This window comes from Somniosus microcephalus, chromosome 6 (assembly GCF_052327205.1).
Source record: "Somniosus microcephalus isolate GS21.2 chromosome 6, FLI_Smic_1.0, whole genome shotgun sequence".
NCBI lineage: Eukaryota > Metazoa > Chordata > Chondrichthyes > Squaliformes > Somniosidae > Somniosus > Somniosus microcephalus.
Genome location: NC_140992.1, coordinates 238,379,081 through 238,395,943, shown reverse-complemented (window position 1 = coordinate 238,395,943; position 16,863 = coordinate 238,379,081). Strand labels below are relative to the sequence as shown.

General features: G+C 45.5%; 1 protein-coding gene across 3 annotated transcripts in view; it reads left to right on the top strand.

The window, feature by feature from the left end:
- ca5a (carbonic anhydrase 5a) overlaps window positions 1-2,505 on the top strand; it is a 43,370-nt gene extending 40,865 nt beyond the window's left edge. For all 3 annotated transcript variants that reach the window (XM_085991602.1, XM_085991601.1, XM_085991603.1), the window contains one exon: window positions 1-2,505. In XM_085991602.1, coding sequence (XP_085847728.1) covers window positions 1-144 — 144 coding nt within the window. In that variant the 3' untranslated portion in view covers window positions 145-2,505.
- Window positions 2,506-16,863: the final 14,358 nt, after the last annotated feature.

Below are 16,863 nucleotides of genomic sequence, written 5' to 3'. Positions count from 1 at the left end.
CTGGCTGTGTTTCGTAGTTTGTTTTTCACATCCGTTGGGGAAAAGCAAAAACCTATGGTGGACAACTATCGACCACTGCAGCCTTTACTGAAACGGACCGTGTATTCAACAATCCCAACTTTCTGCAACAGTGTTTCCCAATAGAATGCGCACACCTGAATCTGGAAAACATACCTAAAAGCCTTACTTAAATTTTAAAGATGCTGAATACCTTTTATTTTATGTCTGGGTGAACTGGAAAAAGAAATCGCTTAAATATTTTGAATGTTTACATGCAGAAACTTCTACAATGTTTCAAAGACCAGAGATGGTTCAATAGATATAATTTATATATTGGGAAGCTTTTTATCATTCAGTATAGTTAGAATTTATACCATTATTGGTATTTTTATCATTCAGTAAGGTTAGAATTTATACAGTTATTAGGGTGCTTTTTATCATTCAATATAACAAACAATGAAATAATTCAGTGTTTATATAAGGAACACTGAACAAAACCGTTCTCCTTTGGGCTCTTGCTTTTCACTGGAAGGTTGTGAACAATATATTTTCTGTAATACTTAGGATTTATTACAATGATGATTACTGATTTCCAACACAGGATACTTGATGGCAGTTGTCATAAGTAAACTTATTGTGGTTATTACTGATTATTGAACCATACCTTGTAAAAACAAGACCAAAATGGAGTAAAATAATTAGTAGTTAAATAATAAGTTCAGAGGGGTTGCACAGTAGGTGATATGTTGTTGCTACAAACTACTATGCAATAAAATAACAGCCTGAATAGTAATAACCAATAACTGTTCTGGCAGGATCTTGTTTGCATTTCCCCACAGGGTAAGTGCCTGATCTCAGCTGTGCAATTATAGAGGGATAATTGTAGGTCAACACAACCATTAACACTTTTATGCAGATTCTCGTTGCCAGGTCAAACAGTTCTGCAGGAATAATTTATCTGTCTGCCCTTAAGACTAGGAAAATTGAAAGATGGGGGAGAAAACAATAAATGTAAAATTTCTGCATCCCTGTTATTCACAAGGTGTTTATTCACATGCAGAATAATGTTCTGGTTTGAAGTGGTACAGAAGTATGACATTGAAGATGTCTCAAAAATATATGATGTTATGAAAGAGAATCTTTGTAATGCAACAATAAATGCAGCCTTTTACTCACCCACAGAACACTTTACATAGGAACATAGGAATTGCTAGACGAATAAAGGAATTGGTAGATGAATAAAGACCAAGGTCCATTTAGTTTGCCTTCTACCATCCTGGTAGGTGCATGATACAATGATATTGGAGTTGTTGACTAATCATTACATTCAATCTCTATCAGTTAGTCTACAACAGACCCAGAAATGACACATGGAAAACCCCAGTGATGAAGAGCTTTGGGAACCATAGGTCCAAAGTCACCATTTTCATCCAAAGCATTCTCTAAATACCACGTCATGTTTCCAATTACTATTTTATCTCCAAATGTTATTTTCTGAATTTGAATGAATCAACACTACGTGCTTCCCCTGTCTCCGGGGGAGCCTGTTCCATAGCTTAACCTTGCTGTTAAGTCAAGAAGAAAATTAGAAACAGCAAAGGAAATGCACTTGGACAATGATAGGACAAATTGCACATCCAACACACCGTTCCATGAAATCGGAAGATAATAGATTTGGGTCTGTAATCTCCCACATGATTCGATTGCAACTACACCAATGCACAGGGAGAGTCATCCAGGTCATTCTCATGGATCTCCTAACTGAATTGGTGCAGGCATAGGAACATGTAATCTGAAATAAAACAGAAAATACTGGAAATAAACAGCGAGAACAGATATTTTCACATTTCTGGTAAAGCCGTTCATCAGAACAGTGAACCCAAACTAGAATCTGAAACTTTTGCTTGTCAGATGCTGATCAACCTGCTGTGTATTTCCAGTATTTCTGCTGTTACTTCAGATTTTGGGCACTGAACAGTTTTTTAATACACACCTATTGAGTGTATTTGAAAAAGTGATGCAGTGACTAATAATAGCACAAATATAGAAAACCTTTTCCCAATTTTTGAGTCAGGGTTAATTAATCAGTAAGATAACATCACTTTAATTTCAACCAGCTCCATCAAACTGGTAATTTGGTATCCTATGGGATTAATTTAACAGAATTTGACTAACCAACACAATGAACAAAGGGCTGCTGTTACTGACATGGAGCAATGTTAAGGATTTTGCAGACAGAAGCTGTCTCAACTTTCATCAATTAAAATTATTGATAGAAAGTCGGGTGCTGTGGGCCACGATTTCCTGACCAGTGTTGCCTGCGAGCATCTTTCCAAATTGGGAGCATCCAATTAGGGAGCCAGTTTACGGAATCGATCCTTAATCACAGTAAGAGAGTGGGGACTTGGTTTACAAATAATATATGTATGTATAAAAAAACTAATTTGTTTTAACTTTTTTTGGAAAATGATTTGAGTTACAAATAAAGAAACAAATATTAAAGTCTAGCTTCTCCAGAGAGAGTATATATAAACCACAATATCTGTCTATGTTCTTAAAATGTTATTATTTTACTATGGCTCCTCGCATGGCTCAGTGTGTTAATACACCACGCGCTGTGATACTGAGCCATACAGACCAGGTAAGGCAGCAGTTTCCAAGCTTTTTGTCTTCATGTGCCAAGTAGGTGCATACTGTGGAGTCTATGGGGATATGTATAAATTTTAAATTAATATTCTCATCTTGCATATATCTCCTGCAGTTGATACTAAGATCTTGGTGTTCTGATTTATCATTTATCCACCAATAAGTTAGCACAGTAGCACTATAAACACTGCTTTTCAAACTTTCAGACCTACAAAATTCAAACCGCAAACCAGTGAATAAGAAATTGGACTAAAATGCCTTGGTTTCAAGACTTAGATGGTCAGGGTTTGGGAGGAGGGGTGTGGGGGTGCTGGCATGTGGCCCATGTTCTGCAATTTATCTCTGAAATAAGGTGTAGTGTGTTGGTGTAATAGAACCATCTCTTAGTGTATGTCGTTGCTTTCTGGAGAGGAGGAGGAAATTAGGAGTGGATTCTTTACTTTTTGCTTCCATCACAAATGCCCTATTTGTTGACAATGACCTTTTTATATTAGTCTCTGTAGTTAATATAGTGACCCTTCCAGCAGCAAGTCCCCACCCATCTGTTACAAAGCTGAATCTTGGGCTTTTATTAGCTAGAGAGTTAGAACAAAGTAGTTCTTGTTGTATAGCTTACAATCATTATTTTGCAGTGAATCTAAAGCACGATTGTTGCAGCATTTAGAAATGCATTTCATCTCTACTTTTAGAAAAAGTGGCAGTGGTTTAGATCCAAGTGTTGCAGTTATGAAACAAAAGCATTCTATGAAATGGTAAAAGAAGATTTAGTTACTGTCTGGAAATGCTGTCCAATCACACTCAATGATGGTATGACGGCACCCAAAAACTGATATGCATTGGCCACCTCTCTATTTGTGTGGCCTGGAGCAGGAGGAAGAGAATCAGAGAGGGGTAAATGCCAGGTAGATAAGATTGCACCTTAGTCACTGCATTTGGATTTGCCCTTATTTATGCTCACATACACAGGGCCAGGGCTACTTATCCTGAGCTTTAGGCCAAGGGATGCTCCATTGCAGCAGGTCCAGCATGGCCACACTCTCCATGGTGGCCACACAGTTCAGTCATGAAGCACTTCACAGATGCAAGTTGTAGACTCCTCCATGCGCACCTCCAAAACTTACAGGCTGTGCGGTACAGTCTCAAATGACTCCCAGAGGGCTGATGTTGAGTTATCAAAGAACATCTGTAGGCAAGTCCTGAATCTGTAGACATCTGAATCCCTGGGCATAACAAAGAAGCCTGTGTGTGAAGGAATGAATGAATGGGTAAATAAGGAGAAAAGTCAGTGGCTATTACTGGAGAGGGGTCTGACTTCATCCTCCCCTACTCTATTGCCTCCACATCTGTACTCTCCATGGCCCTCATAAGTTAAAGATCACAGCTTTGGTGACCTCCCCCTCTTGTCTGTAAGTACTGTCTTCTGTTTTGTACAGCAGATTGGAGTGTGAGAGAAGATGAGTTTTACCGAAGTGCCCAGGACAATACCTGTCTCGTGACTGTTGAACATCCAGCTGTATGAATCTTGTTCATTCATCGTACTTTGTGCTTGATCCTTTTAATTGTCAAGGGAGAAGACTCCAATGTTCTTTGAGTTCCACCATATTTAAGATTGGCAGCTGCAATAATATTCAAGGAGTAGTTTGCCCAAGTTGGGAGGCCCACAACCTACAAAGATGAGTTCGTGTCTACCTAAGTGTCATGTACTCAGCGTAGTACATCTGTAGCAAATAGCACAGGATCCACAGCATTAAAGATGAAAATTCAACAAGTCGGCTTGCTGGCACCTTCATGGGCGAAGAGGAAGAACAGCAGAAAGAACATTACCACTCCATGGGCTAGAAATTTGTTATAGCCAAGAAATGGGCAGTGTTTAGACTAAAAATGGTTAAGTAGTGCCAGGTGATAATCGTCCTCATTAAAATGATTGCAGTCATGATTCTCATCTTAAAAACCCAAGCTCATTGGCGTTACACTGAAAAGATGGACCAATATCGGGTGCAGTGTAAACTCAAGTAATGATTGCCACCGGCTTTTTTCACTGCTTAAAGGGGAGGTTCGTTGATGCTGCAGCACCTCATTCTTAGCATTGTTAGCTGTGCAGCTGCCGCAACAACCATGAGAACAAGGAGAAGGAGTATGCACTTACAAATCCTGAGGGCAGATCGCTGCCCCAGGGAGACAGCCCGGAGGTTTTCGGATGAAGCTTTGGAGGCATTGGTTTTAGCAGTGGAGAGAAGGTGGGTGGTCCTGTACCCACCAACTGGCAGGAAGCCCTTGCCAAAAGTCTGCCGGAATATGTCCTCCTGCGATAATCCTGTAGCCCCCATGGCTGTGAGGAAGTGTTGTGAGCAGAAGCCTTTAAACAAATAACGAGTGACTTCTGCACTTGAATCAACACTCCCTATCACCAAAAAAACTTGAAATAACTGAAGAGCTGCTTCAGCAGGAAGCTGCAAACAGGTACTGAAACTACAAAACCCTGTCAGGTACAGCTGATTGGGGATGGCACCTTTAAATCTCATTGCTGCAGCCTGCTTTCTGCTGGTAGACACCAGCTCTCCCTGTCGTTGTTCTGCGCTGCCGTTAAGGTAAGTGGCTGTAACGAAGTTGGGAGATCGGATGTCCAGTGAGCGTTGCACACTCACTGACGTAATGATCTCCATGATTGCGAGGTCCCTGGCGATCGAGTTTACCGGCAGTGCTACCGGCAACACTGATATGGCATGTGGTGCTGGAACTGGCATCAGCTGTTACAACTGTCAATGGTGTTTTAGCACCATCTTGTGGTGCTAACGTGTGGCACAAACCACATGAATTTCTAGCCCCATATGTTTTAGTGGCAATGTCAACCAATTCACAGGATAGGAAAGTACAGCAGAGTGTTTTGTGATGGTAACAATATGTTGGTAAGGGACTGTCACCAGAGGAGCTTGTAGAGAGACTTGTAGGTGCTTAGTATAGGCTCCATTGCTCTGAACCCTCTCCAGACATGACTAAGGAAGTAGGGCTCTCACCAAACCCCTTTGAATAGAGGATGCTGTACCATGTGTGATTTGGTTCCATATGGAACTCTGACCCATAGAGTCTGGATGCTCAGATTGAGTTTGTGTCCAACATCTCAAGTAGCCTGAATGATATTGATAAGGCTGTTAAGGGAAGCTCCTCCACCTTGTGTTCTGAAGTGGAAAAACTGCTAGCCACAAGATGCTCACACAGCTGCTATGAAAGCCGTTGCTGACAAAATGCAACTGAAATGCATACGAAACTGTAAGGACCAACTTTAACTTATTAGTAGGCAGCCCTCAGCCTGCCCTGTAGAAGGATTGCAACAGCTCATACAGATGTATCATTCTATGCCCCTCGTGAGGACACATCTTCTTGCAGTGTGAGACAAGACAATGCACAGTGTTTGCTGGTTGGCTCATTAGTTGGCAGAAGTCCTGTGCATGCACCAAGGCCATTGCACAGGTCAATGGAATAACACAATGGATGTAGAAGTACACCGCCCACCCTGGAAATTGTTTGAACACCCTCGAGAGTTGTAGAGAAATTTCTCAGTTTTTTCCTAAATTGGCCTACATTTTTTTCTGTGCTTTTGCCTCTCCCAGGAGATTGCATGGCTGGTGGGTGGGCAGGGTTTGGTGGTCTTGGCATGCAGAAATTACACCATGACAGTGTAGGACTTGTTCAATGGACCAGCTAGTCTCTTCCTGTATTTTGTTTCTGTGTGTCTCGTATGTTATTTCCATGAAAATGCAAGCTTTAAAAATAACCACATGCACGGAATAAAGTTACACCACTTTGAATGTTTATGTACCAGTAGGATTAATCTTCAGTAATGAATTGATCAAAATGGCTGACTGTTTCGTCTCTTCAGTGCCTGTTCAAAATCGACACTCAATGATGTCAGTGCATTCTTTTAAGTAATTTTTGGAGCCTTAATAAGGACATTTGCACAAAACATGCAATAACTCTGCACACAACCCAGGGCCTGAACACTAAATGCTCCTGTGAATGAAACCTGCAAGAAGAAGCCTAATGACCTGCTCACCCAATTCGCTGATACCTCCACTGACCCAGTTGGTGCCAGCACCCCCCAGCGCAACTGATTGGGGGATCCTCTGCAGGCTGTTGTGAGGCAGAGATGAATATGTAAATGAACTAATTGTTCCCCAATTGTAACTGTGTCCAACACAAAGTTATATTGGTCAATTGCAGAAGTCATGAGAAGCTCTGAATTCTGAAATCCTTCTGCAACACTTGTCTCCCTGACTGTAGCACCTTGCTGCTGTTTTTCATCCAAACCCATGGTGATGCCTCTGCCCATGAGATTATTGTGCAGCATGCTGACCTTCACTGGAGCGTATTGTGAAGTCCCCCGTGATTAGTCAAAACATCTAAGCATTGCTTTTGCGTCCCAAATGTTTGCTCAGTGAAGGTCTGGGTCTAGGTTGGTGCGTGTGCAGTGTTATATCTCATCTCTACGGGGTTGTGTAGAGGTATCGTAGTCTGTAGTTGCACTGTGTAACTGATATCCCTGAGGAGCCAGCCCTAGATCTTTCCTTCTTCAAAGAGCTGTATTATGTTTAATTTCCTCAGAAGAAACCATTATACATATTCCCTGGGACCAGCACATTTGCATCCATAATTTGCTGGTGGTGGTTGCGCACTATCTCCATACTGTGGAAAATCTCTTATTTTTTAGGTATGCTACAGGAATTTTGATAAACATATGAGTGGCTACATGTGTATAATTATATTAGTGATCTTCACTGCATCTGCAGCAGAGAGGGGGCATGGCTGACCATTTTATACAAGTCATCGTGGACCAGGCGACACACTTTCATCACAGCCTCCCCATTGAGCCTGAGCTTATTCATACACTGCTCCTCTATGATGTCCAGGTAGCCCCTACTGTCATTTGTTCTGTGAGTTTTGCTTCACCTATACACCCTGGATGCCCTCTTTGCGAACTTCTACGGCAGCTTGAAACAACCTGCAATGGCTGTTGCCCCAGTGCTTTTCAAATAAAAACATCGTTATGTTATTCACTGTTGTCAATTTTAGAAACATAGAAAAATAGGAGCAGGAGTAGGCCATGCGGCCCTTCGAGCCTGCTCCGCCATTCAACATGATCATGGCTGATCCTCTATCTCAATACCATATCCCGCTCTCTCCCCATAACCCTTGATGTCTTTTCTGTCTAGAAATCTATCTATCTATCTCCTTCTTAAATATATTCAGTGACTTGGCCTCCACAGCCTTCTGTGGTAGAGAATTCCACAGGTTCACCACCCTCTGAGTGAAGAAGTTTCTCCTCATCTCAATCGTAAATGTCCTACCCTGTACCCTGAGACTGTGACCCTTTGTTCTGGGCCCCCCAATCCAGTCGGTCTAGCCCTGTCAGAATTTTATACGTTTCAATGAGATCCCCTCTCATTCTTCTAAATGCTAGTGAATACAGGTCTGGTCTACCCAATCTCTCCTCATATGACAGTCCTGTCATCCCAGGAATCAGTCTGGTGAACCTTTGCTGCACTCCCTCTATGGCAAGTATATTCTTTCTTAGGTAAGGAGACCAAAACTGCACACAGTACTCCAGGTGTGGTCTCACCAAGGCCCTGTATAACTGTAGTAAGACATCCTTTCTCCTGTACACAAATCCTCTTGCAATGAAGGCCAATATACCATTTGTCTTCCTAACTGCTTGCTGCACCTGCATGTTTGCTTTCAGTGACTGGTGTACAAGGACACCCAGGTCCCTCTGTAAATCAACATTTCCCAATCTATCACCATTTAAATAATACTCTGCCTTTCTGTTTTTTCTACTGAAGTGGATAACTTCACATTTAGCCACATTATACTGCATCTGCCATGTATTTGCCCACTCACACAACTTGTCTAAATCGCCTTGAAGCCTCTTTGAATCCTCCTCACAATCCCACCTAGTTTCGTGTCGTCACCAAACTTGGAAATATTACATTTGGTTCCCTCATCCAAATCATTGATATATATTGTGAATAGCTGGAGCCCAAGCACTGATCCCTGTGGTACCCCACTAGTCACCGCCTGCCACCCCGAAAAAGACTCATTTATTCCTACTCTCTGTTTCCTGTCTTTTAACCAATTTTCAATCCATGCCAGTATATTATCCCCATATGCTTTAATTTTGCACACTTACCTCTTATGTGGAACTTTATCAAAGGCCTTCTGAAAATCCAAATACACCACATCCACTGGTTCTCCCTTATCTATTCTATCAGTTACATCCTCAAAAAACTCCAGTAGGTTTGTCAAACACGATTTCCCTTTCATAAATCTATGTTGACTTTGTCTAATCCTGTTGATATTTTCTCAGTGTCCTGTTATCACATCCTTTATAATAGACTCGAGCATTCTCCCTACTACTGATGTTAGGCTAACCGGTCTGTAGTTCCCTGTTTTCTCCCTCCCTCCTTTTTTAAATAGTGGGGTTACATTTGCCACCCTCCAATCTGCAAGAACTGTTCCATAATCTGTAGAATTTTGGATGATGACAACCAATGCATCCACTATTTCCATGGCTACCTCTTTTAGTACTCTGGGATGCAGATTATCAGGCCCTGGGGATTTATCAGCTTTCAGTCCCATTAATTTCTCCAGCACTATTTTTTTACTCATACTAATTTCCTTTAATTCTTCCTTCTCACTAGACCCTTGGTTCCCTAGCATTTCTGGGAAGTTATTTGTGTCCTCTTCCATGAAGACAGAACCAAAGTATTTGTTTAATTGCTCTGCCATGTCCTTGTTGCCCATTATAAATTCTCCCATTTCTGACTGTAAGGAACCTACATTTGTCTTCACGAATCTTTTCTTTTTACATACTTGTACAAGTTTTTACAGTCTGCTTTTATGTTCGTTGCAAGTTTACTCTCATACTCTATTTTTCCCCTCTTAATCAATCTCTTGGTCCTTTTTTGCTGAACTCTAAACTGCTCCCAATCCTCAGGCTTGCTACTTTTTCTGGCAACTTTATATGACTTCTCTTTGGATCTAATACTATCCTTAATTTCTTTTGTTAGCCATGGTTGGGCCACTTTTCCTTTTGTGTTTTTGCACCAGAAAGGAATGTGTAACTGTTGCAATTCATGCATTCGTTCCTTAAATAGTAGCCATTGCCTATCCACCGTCATGCTTTTTAATGAAGCTCCCCAATTTATCATAGCCAACTCACTTCTCATACCTTCATAGTTTCTTTTGTTTAGATTTAAGACCCTAGTTTCAGATTGGACTACTTCACATTCCCTTAATGAAGAATTCTATCATGTAATGGTCACTCTTCCCTAAAGGACCCCGCACAACAAAATTATTAATTAACCCCTTCTCATTGCACAATATCCAATCTAGGATAACTTGTTCCCTAGTTGGCTCCTTGACGTACTGGTCTAAAAATCCATCTCGCACACTCCAGGAATTCATCCTCCACAGTATTATTGCTAATTTGGTTTGGCCAGTCTATATGTAGATTAAAGTCACTCATGATTACTGTAGTACCCTCATTACATGAATCTCTAATTTCCTATTTGATGCTGTCCCCTGCATTACCACTACTGTTTGGAGGCCTACAGACAATTCCCACCAATGTTTTCTGCCCCTTGGTGCTTCTTAGCTTCACCCAGACTGATTCTACATCTTGATTTTCTGAACCAATATCCTTTCTCACTATTGCTCCGGTTTCATCCTTTACTAACAACGTCACCCCACTTCCTTTTCCTTTTTGCCTGTCCTTCCTAAATATCGAATATCCTTGGATATTCAACTCCCAGCTTTGGTCATCCTGTAGCCATGTCTCTGTAATCACAATTATATCGTATTGTAGGAACGGAGGTTCCTATCTGAATAAAGGTATTCGACTCGATGAATCAAATCAACAGGTTTTAATGAACAACGAAGTTAACAGGGAAACTACAGGAGAAACAGTACACCGGTCTAATCAGCTTGCTGGGCACTCGACGGCTGCTGGAAGATTCTGGAAGCTGACGTCATGACGTCATCGCGTTCTTCGCGCCACTGGCGTTCACGTGATCGGCGTCATGACGTCATCACGTGGAGTGCAGGAAAGTACAATACAGTACAGTTAACAGGCAGTTTAAAGGTGCAGTCCGCGGCTGCACTACACTGTAGTTAAAGGGATTATTACTAATTGTTCTGAGACCCTTGGTGGCTCCACCACAGGCACCCCCCCAGAATCCACTTTAACGGACATTGTCAACCAAGCAGGAGGTTTAATGATCCTGGCCGAATGGCGACGAAACTCAGGCAGCGGAAACGGAGCGTTAGTAAACGAACCAGTGCCGGGTTGCGGCAGAAGCGGCGTCTCGGGCGAGGCAGAAACGGTAGTCAGAGGTGCAGGCACGTCTGGGGCAGAATCGGGCTGTTCGACGGTGGGCTGGTGCACGGCTGGTCTGGCGGTCAATGGCAGTCGGCCGCGGCGAGGCGGTTGGGCAGCCACGACAGGCTCACTCCGATCTAGGTGTGCTGGTTTAAGCCGGTCGATAGAGATGGTATCGGACTTTCCACCGACTTCGGCTGTGAAAAACTTTTCCCCTGATGAGATGACACAAAACGGTCCGGTATACGACGGCTTGAGCGGGTCTCTGTGACCATCCTGTCTAATAAAGACATAGTCCGAACTCATGAGTTCTGTCGGGACATGAGGCCTCTGCAGGTCATGATGCGAGGTTGGGATGGGCAGGAAATTCCTGGCCGCCTCCTGATGTAGCAGGAGCTGTTGAGCTGCAGACCATGGTTCGTTGTGTGGAGGGAGAAAGTCACCTGGCACTCGGAGTGTCTGGCCATAAACCAGCTCAGCCGATGAAGACTGAAGATCCTCCTTTGGGGCTGTCCGGAGGCCTAGCATCACCCATGGGAGCCTGTCCACCCAGTTGGGTCCCCTCAAGCTGGCACGGAGGGACGCTTTGAGAGACCGATGGAACCTTTCGCACAGACCGTTCGCCTGCGGATGGTACGCGGTGGTACGGTGCAGCTTGGTACCCAGGCCTTGTGCCACTGCGCTCCACAGCTCTGATGTGAATTGCGGGCCGCGGTCCGAGGAGATGTCCGATGGCACCCCGAACCGAGCCACCCACGACGAAAGAAACGCCCTGGCGACGTCTGCTGCGGTGGTAGCGGCCAAGGGAAATGCCTCTGGCCACCTGGTGGTCCGGTCTACCACCGTCAGGAGGTGTGTGAATCCACGTGACCCGGGAAGGGTGCCTACTAAGTCCACGTGAACGTGGTCGAAGCGGCGCTCAGGCACCGGGAAGTTGGCCACCGGAGCCTTGATGTGACGGTGGACTTTGGATTTTTGACATTCGACGCAATTGTTTGTCCAGTCCCGGACGTCCAAATGCATGCCTTTCCAAACAAATTTGCGGGACATGAGCCATTGAGAAGCCCGCATCCCCGGGTGAGATAACCAGTGGATTGCCTGGAATAATTTCTTGTGCCATTCGACCGGCACAATGGGCTGGGGCACTCCCATGGATGTGTCGCACAAGAGCGTGGTTCCTGCCGCTTGAAACAGCACGTCTGCAACCTGCCAACTGGAAGGCGTGGTCCTAAACGCTTGTACCTCTGGGTCTGCCAGTTGATCCTCTGCCAGTCCGACGAAATCGATGCCCAGGTGGACTGCCTGGACTGGAACCCGAGAAAGGCAATCTGCTACGAGATTATCCTTGCCTGACACGTGCCGCAAATCCGTTGTGGATTCGGATATAAACGTGAGGTAGCGCTGCTGCCGAGCTGACCAAGGTTCCGCCGTTTTGGCCATGGCGAAGGTGAGCGGCTTATGGTCCACGAATGCAGTGAATGGACGGCCTTCTAGAAGGAAACAGAAATGCCGGATGGCCAAAAACAGGGCTAGCAACTCTGTCAAAAGTGCTATACTTTCGCTCGTTCTTGCGCAGTTGGCGACTGAAAAAGGCTAACGGCTGCCAACTCCCGTCGACCCACTGCTCTTGAACTGCGCCGATGGCGTAGTCGGAGGCATCCGTAGTGAGGGCAACAGTCGCGCCCAGGAGTGGGTGTGCTAGCATAGTTGCATCTGCCAACGCCGCCTTGGTATCGCGGAACGCCTGGTCCATTTGCGGTGTCCAAGTGAGAGCATCCTTGCCCGACTTTCTTTTTAGTGCTTCGCACAGAGGTTGCATTAACCGGGCCGCCTTGGGGACGAACCGATGGTAACCATCCCCAAGAACTCTTGCAGGGGTTTGACTGTGTGAGGCCACAGGAATGCGGTAACTGCCTCTACCTTGGTGGCTAGCGGGACGGCGCCTTCTGGGGTAATCCTGTGTCCCAAGAAATCAATACTGGATACTCCAAACGTGCATTTGGCCGGATTGACAATAAGGCCATGTTGGCTGAGCCGGGCGAAAAGTGTACGTAAATGGGCCATGTGAGCTGTCGTATCCTTGCTGGCTATTAGGATGTCGTCCAAATATACAAAAATGAAGGGCAGATCCCGTAAGACAGAGTCCATCAACCGCTGGAATGCTTGAGCTGCGTTTTTCAGACCGAACGGCATGCGGAGGAACTCAAAAAGGCTGAACGGAGTGATGACCGCCATTTTGGGGACGTCTGGAGGGTGCACCGGAACTTGGTGATATCCACGAACGAGATCCACCTTAGAAAATATAGAGTTGCCAGCCAGATGTGCCGAAAAATCTTGGATGTGGGGAATAGGATACCTGTCCGGTGTCATGGCGTTGTTTAAGCGTCTGTAATCCCCGCAAGGTCGCCATCCGCCGCCTGGTTTGGGTACTATATGCAGTGGGGAGGACCAAGGGCTGTCCGCTCGCCGGGTGATCCCGAGGCACTCCATGGTCTGGAACTCAGCCTTTGCGGCTGCCAGCTTGCCGGCTTCCAATCGCCGCGCCCAAGCGTAAACGGGTGCTCCGGTCGTGGAAATATGGTGCTCCACCCCGTGCCGTGTGACTGCAGCCGAAAAAGTAGGCCTGGTGAGCTCCGGGAATTCGCCGAGCAGGTGCGTAAACCCGTCTTGCGATGGAACCGCACAGGCCACCGACCAGGACACGGCGGTGCTGCGGTGGCAGGGCACTGCGTGGAAAGTGGACGCATTAATGAGTCGGCAGTGTTGGACGTCGACCAGCAGGCCGTTGGCGCAGAAAAAATCAGCTCCCAGGATGGCCTGTGAGATCTTAGCTGTAATAAAGTCACAGACAAAACACTGACCGGCGAAGGTTAAGTTTACCGTCCGTTTACCGAACGTACGCATGGCAGCACCGTTTATTGCCACGAGGGAAGGCCCCTGGCTGCTGGATAGTAGGTCCAGCTTTGAAGCTGGCAGGATGCTGCACTGTGAACCAGTGTCGCACAGGAATCATCGGCCCGTAACGGAATCCGTAACGCAAATGAGTTTGCCCGCTGAGCCCACCGCCATAGCTAACTTGCCATGCTTTTCAGACCTTGTCGTCCGTCCGGGAGGGCGCGGGCTTGTTGGAGTTTTTTTTTTTCTTGAGGGAAACTGCAAGGCGGCCGGCAGCATCGAGCTTTGGCGCCGAAATGGGCGTGGTACGCGCACCATCCTGCTGGGGGAGGGCTGGGCTTCGCTCGTGTGGGGGAAAGGCGCCTCGTGGCTGCACAACATTGCTGAGTAACAGTAAATATCTTGTCTGCCTCTGCAGCGAGTTCAGCACCTTCTGTGATGGCAGTGTTGGCCAAGGCCGCCTGAACCGGATCGGGTAGCTGGCAGAGGAAAAGCTCACGGAATAAAAAACATTGGGGTTCCGCACCCAACAGCGTGAGCATTTGACTCATCAGTTCTGACGGTTTTGAGTCCCCGAGGCCGGGCATGGAAATAAGCTTGCGTGCACGCTCCGACTTATTAAGATCAAATACCTGTAGCAAACGGGCTTTAAGCGCTTCGTACTTGCCCTCCTCCGGTGGGCTGCCAAGGAGGCGGACGACCCGCGAGGCCATGGCACTGTCGAGAGCGGAAACCACATAATAATAACGGGTCGAATCCGCTGTGACCTCCCGGAGAGCGAACTGTGCTTCTGCCTGGAAAAACCATGCTGCTGGCTGCTGTTCCCAGAACTGCGGCAGTTTAAGGGCGACGGCGTTCGTGTTCATCCTCGATGAAAGTTGTCCGACGAGATCGGGGTCACTAATGTAGGAACAGAGGTTCCTATCTGAATAAAGGTATTCGACTTGATGAATCAAAATCAACAGGTTTTAATGAACAACGAAGTTAACAGGGAAACTACAGGAGAAACGGTACACAGGTCTAATCAGCTTGCTGGGCACTCGACGACTGCTGGAAGATTCTGGAAGCTGATGTCATGACGTCATCGCGTTCTTCGTGCCACTGGCGGTCACGTGATCGGCGTCATCACGTGGAGCGCAGGAAAGTACAATACAGTACAGTTAACAGGCAGTTTAAAGGTGCAGTCCGCGGCTGCACTACACTGTAGTTAAAGGGATTATTACTAATTGTTCCGAGATCCTTGGTGGCTCCGCCACAGTATCCGTTTAAATCTATTTGCGTTGTTAATTCACCTACCTTATTATGAATGCTTCATGCATTCAGATACAATGCCTTTAGATTTGTCTTTTTAACATTTTATTTACTATGGCCCTATTTGCCTTATTACCATTTTTTCTTACCTGGACCCCATTTGTTAGTGCTCTCTTTTGTTTGTACGCCTTGTCCCTTCCTGACACAGTCTGGTTACCCTTACACCAAACACTTTCATGCACTGCTTCCTTATCTTTTCTTTTTAGCATTCTAGATTTCTCTCCACCAGGACCCCCCTTATTTAGTTTAAAGCCCTATCTATCTCCCTAGTTATTCGATTAGCTCGAACTCTGGTCTCAGCATGGTTCAGGTGTAGTCCATCCCAATGGAACAGCTCTCTCTTTCCCCAGTACTGGTGCCAGTGCCTTTGTGGTTCTGCTCTTTAATTTAGTCCCCAGCTGCTCAAACTCTCTCAGCAGAACCTCTTTTTTAGTCATACCTATTTCATTGGTACCTACATGGACCACAACAACTGGATCCTCCCCCTCCCACTCCAAGTTCTTCTCCAGCCCGGAGTGTTAAGTCCGTGAATGATTGAGACACGGACCAGCAGGAGTGAAAACAAACAAATCTTTACTGGTGGAAGTCAATAGCGAAACTAAAAAACAGAGGCTCTCTAGCGCCTTTTATACAGGGGTGGTCACTGCCGGTACTGCAGTCTGAGACCAGTTATTCTCTTAAAGGTACATACACAACCCGGAGGAGATGTCATTTACCCTGGCACCGGGAAGGCAACATAGCCGTCGGGATTCATGCTCCTGGCTGCAGAGAACAGTGTCTATCCCCCTAACTATACTGTCGCCTACTACAACCACCTTCCTTTTTACTCCCCCCCCCCGCCACTTGAACGGCTTCCTGTTCCACGGTGCCGTGATCAGTTTGCTCGTCCTCCCCAGAGTCCCTGCACTGGTCCACAAGGGTTGCAAGAACCTCGAACCTATTGGACATGTGCAGGGACTGAGGCTCCTGCAATACTACCTCCTGGATCCCCGTACCTGCCTCACTCACAGTCACACCCTCCTGTCCCTGACCATGTGTCAAATCTAAAGTATTTAATCTAAGGGGTGTGGCTATCTCCTGAAGCAAAAGGTCCAGGTAACTTTTTGCCTCCCTGACGTCTTGTAATGTCTGCAGCTTGGACTCCAGCTCTTTAACTCGGAGCCCAAGTTCCTCGAGCCACAGACACTTACTGCAGATGTAGTCTCCCGGGACAAAAATGTCCACAAGCGCTCACATATTGCAGCAGCAACACATCTCCTGTTCTCCCATTATTTTATTTATTTAATTAATTAGTTTAGTGTTAATCAAATTATTTACCTTGTTTAGTTTATTAAATTAATTAAATTAAGTTTAGTTTTTAAAATTTAGTTATATGCTATATGTTAACTTAACCCACAGTCACTACCAATCACTTACCTGCCTTACCTGTGATGTCACACTGCAGTTTTCTCTTGTTGTTGCAGGTCTGCTGCTGTTTTTATCCCCGCTTTTGGGCCTCAATCTGCTCCCTCTCAGGTCCACCGCTGCTCTGCGGAAGAAGTTAGGAAAAGCAAGGCAAAGCAGCACCTCCTTCCCCCCACTTCACCAAACTCCCACAATTAACACTAGATTTTAAAAGAAATTAAAAGAGATTAACCCTT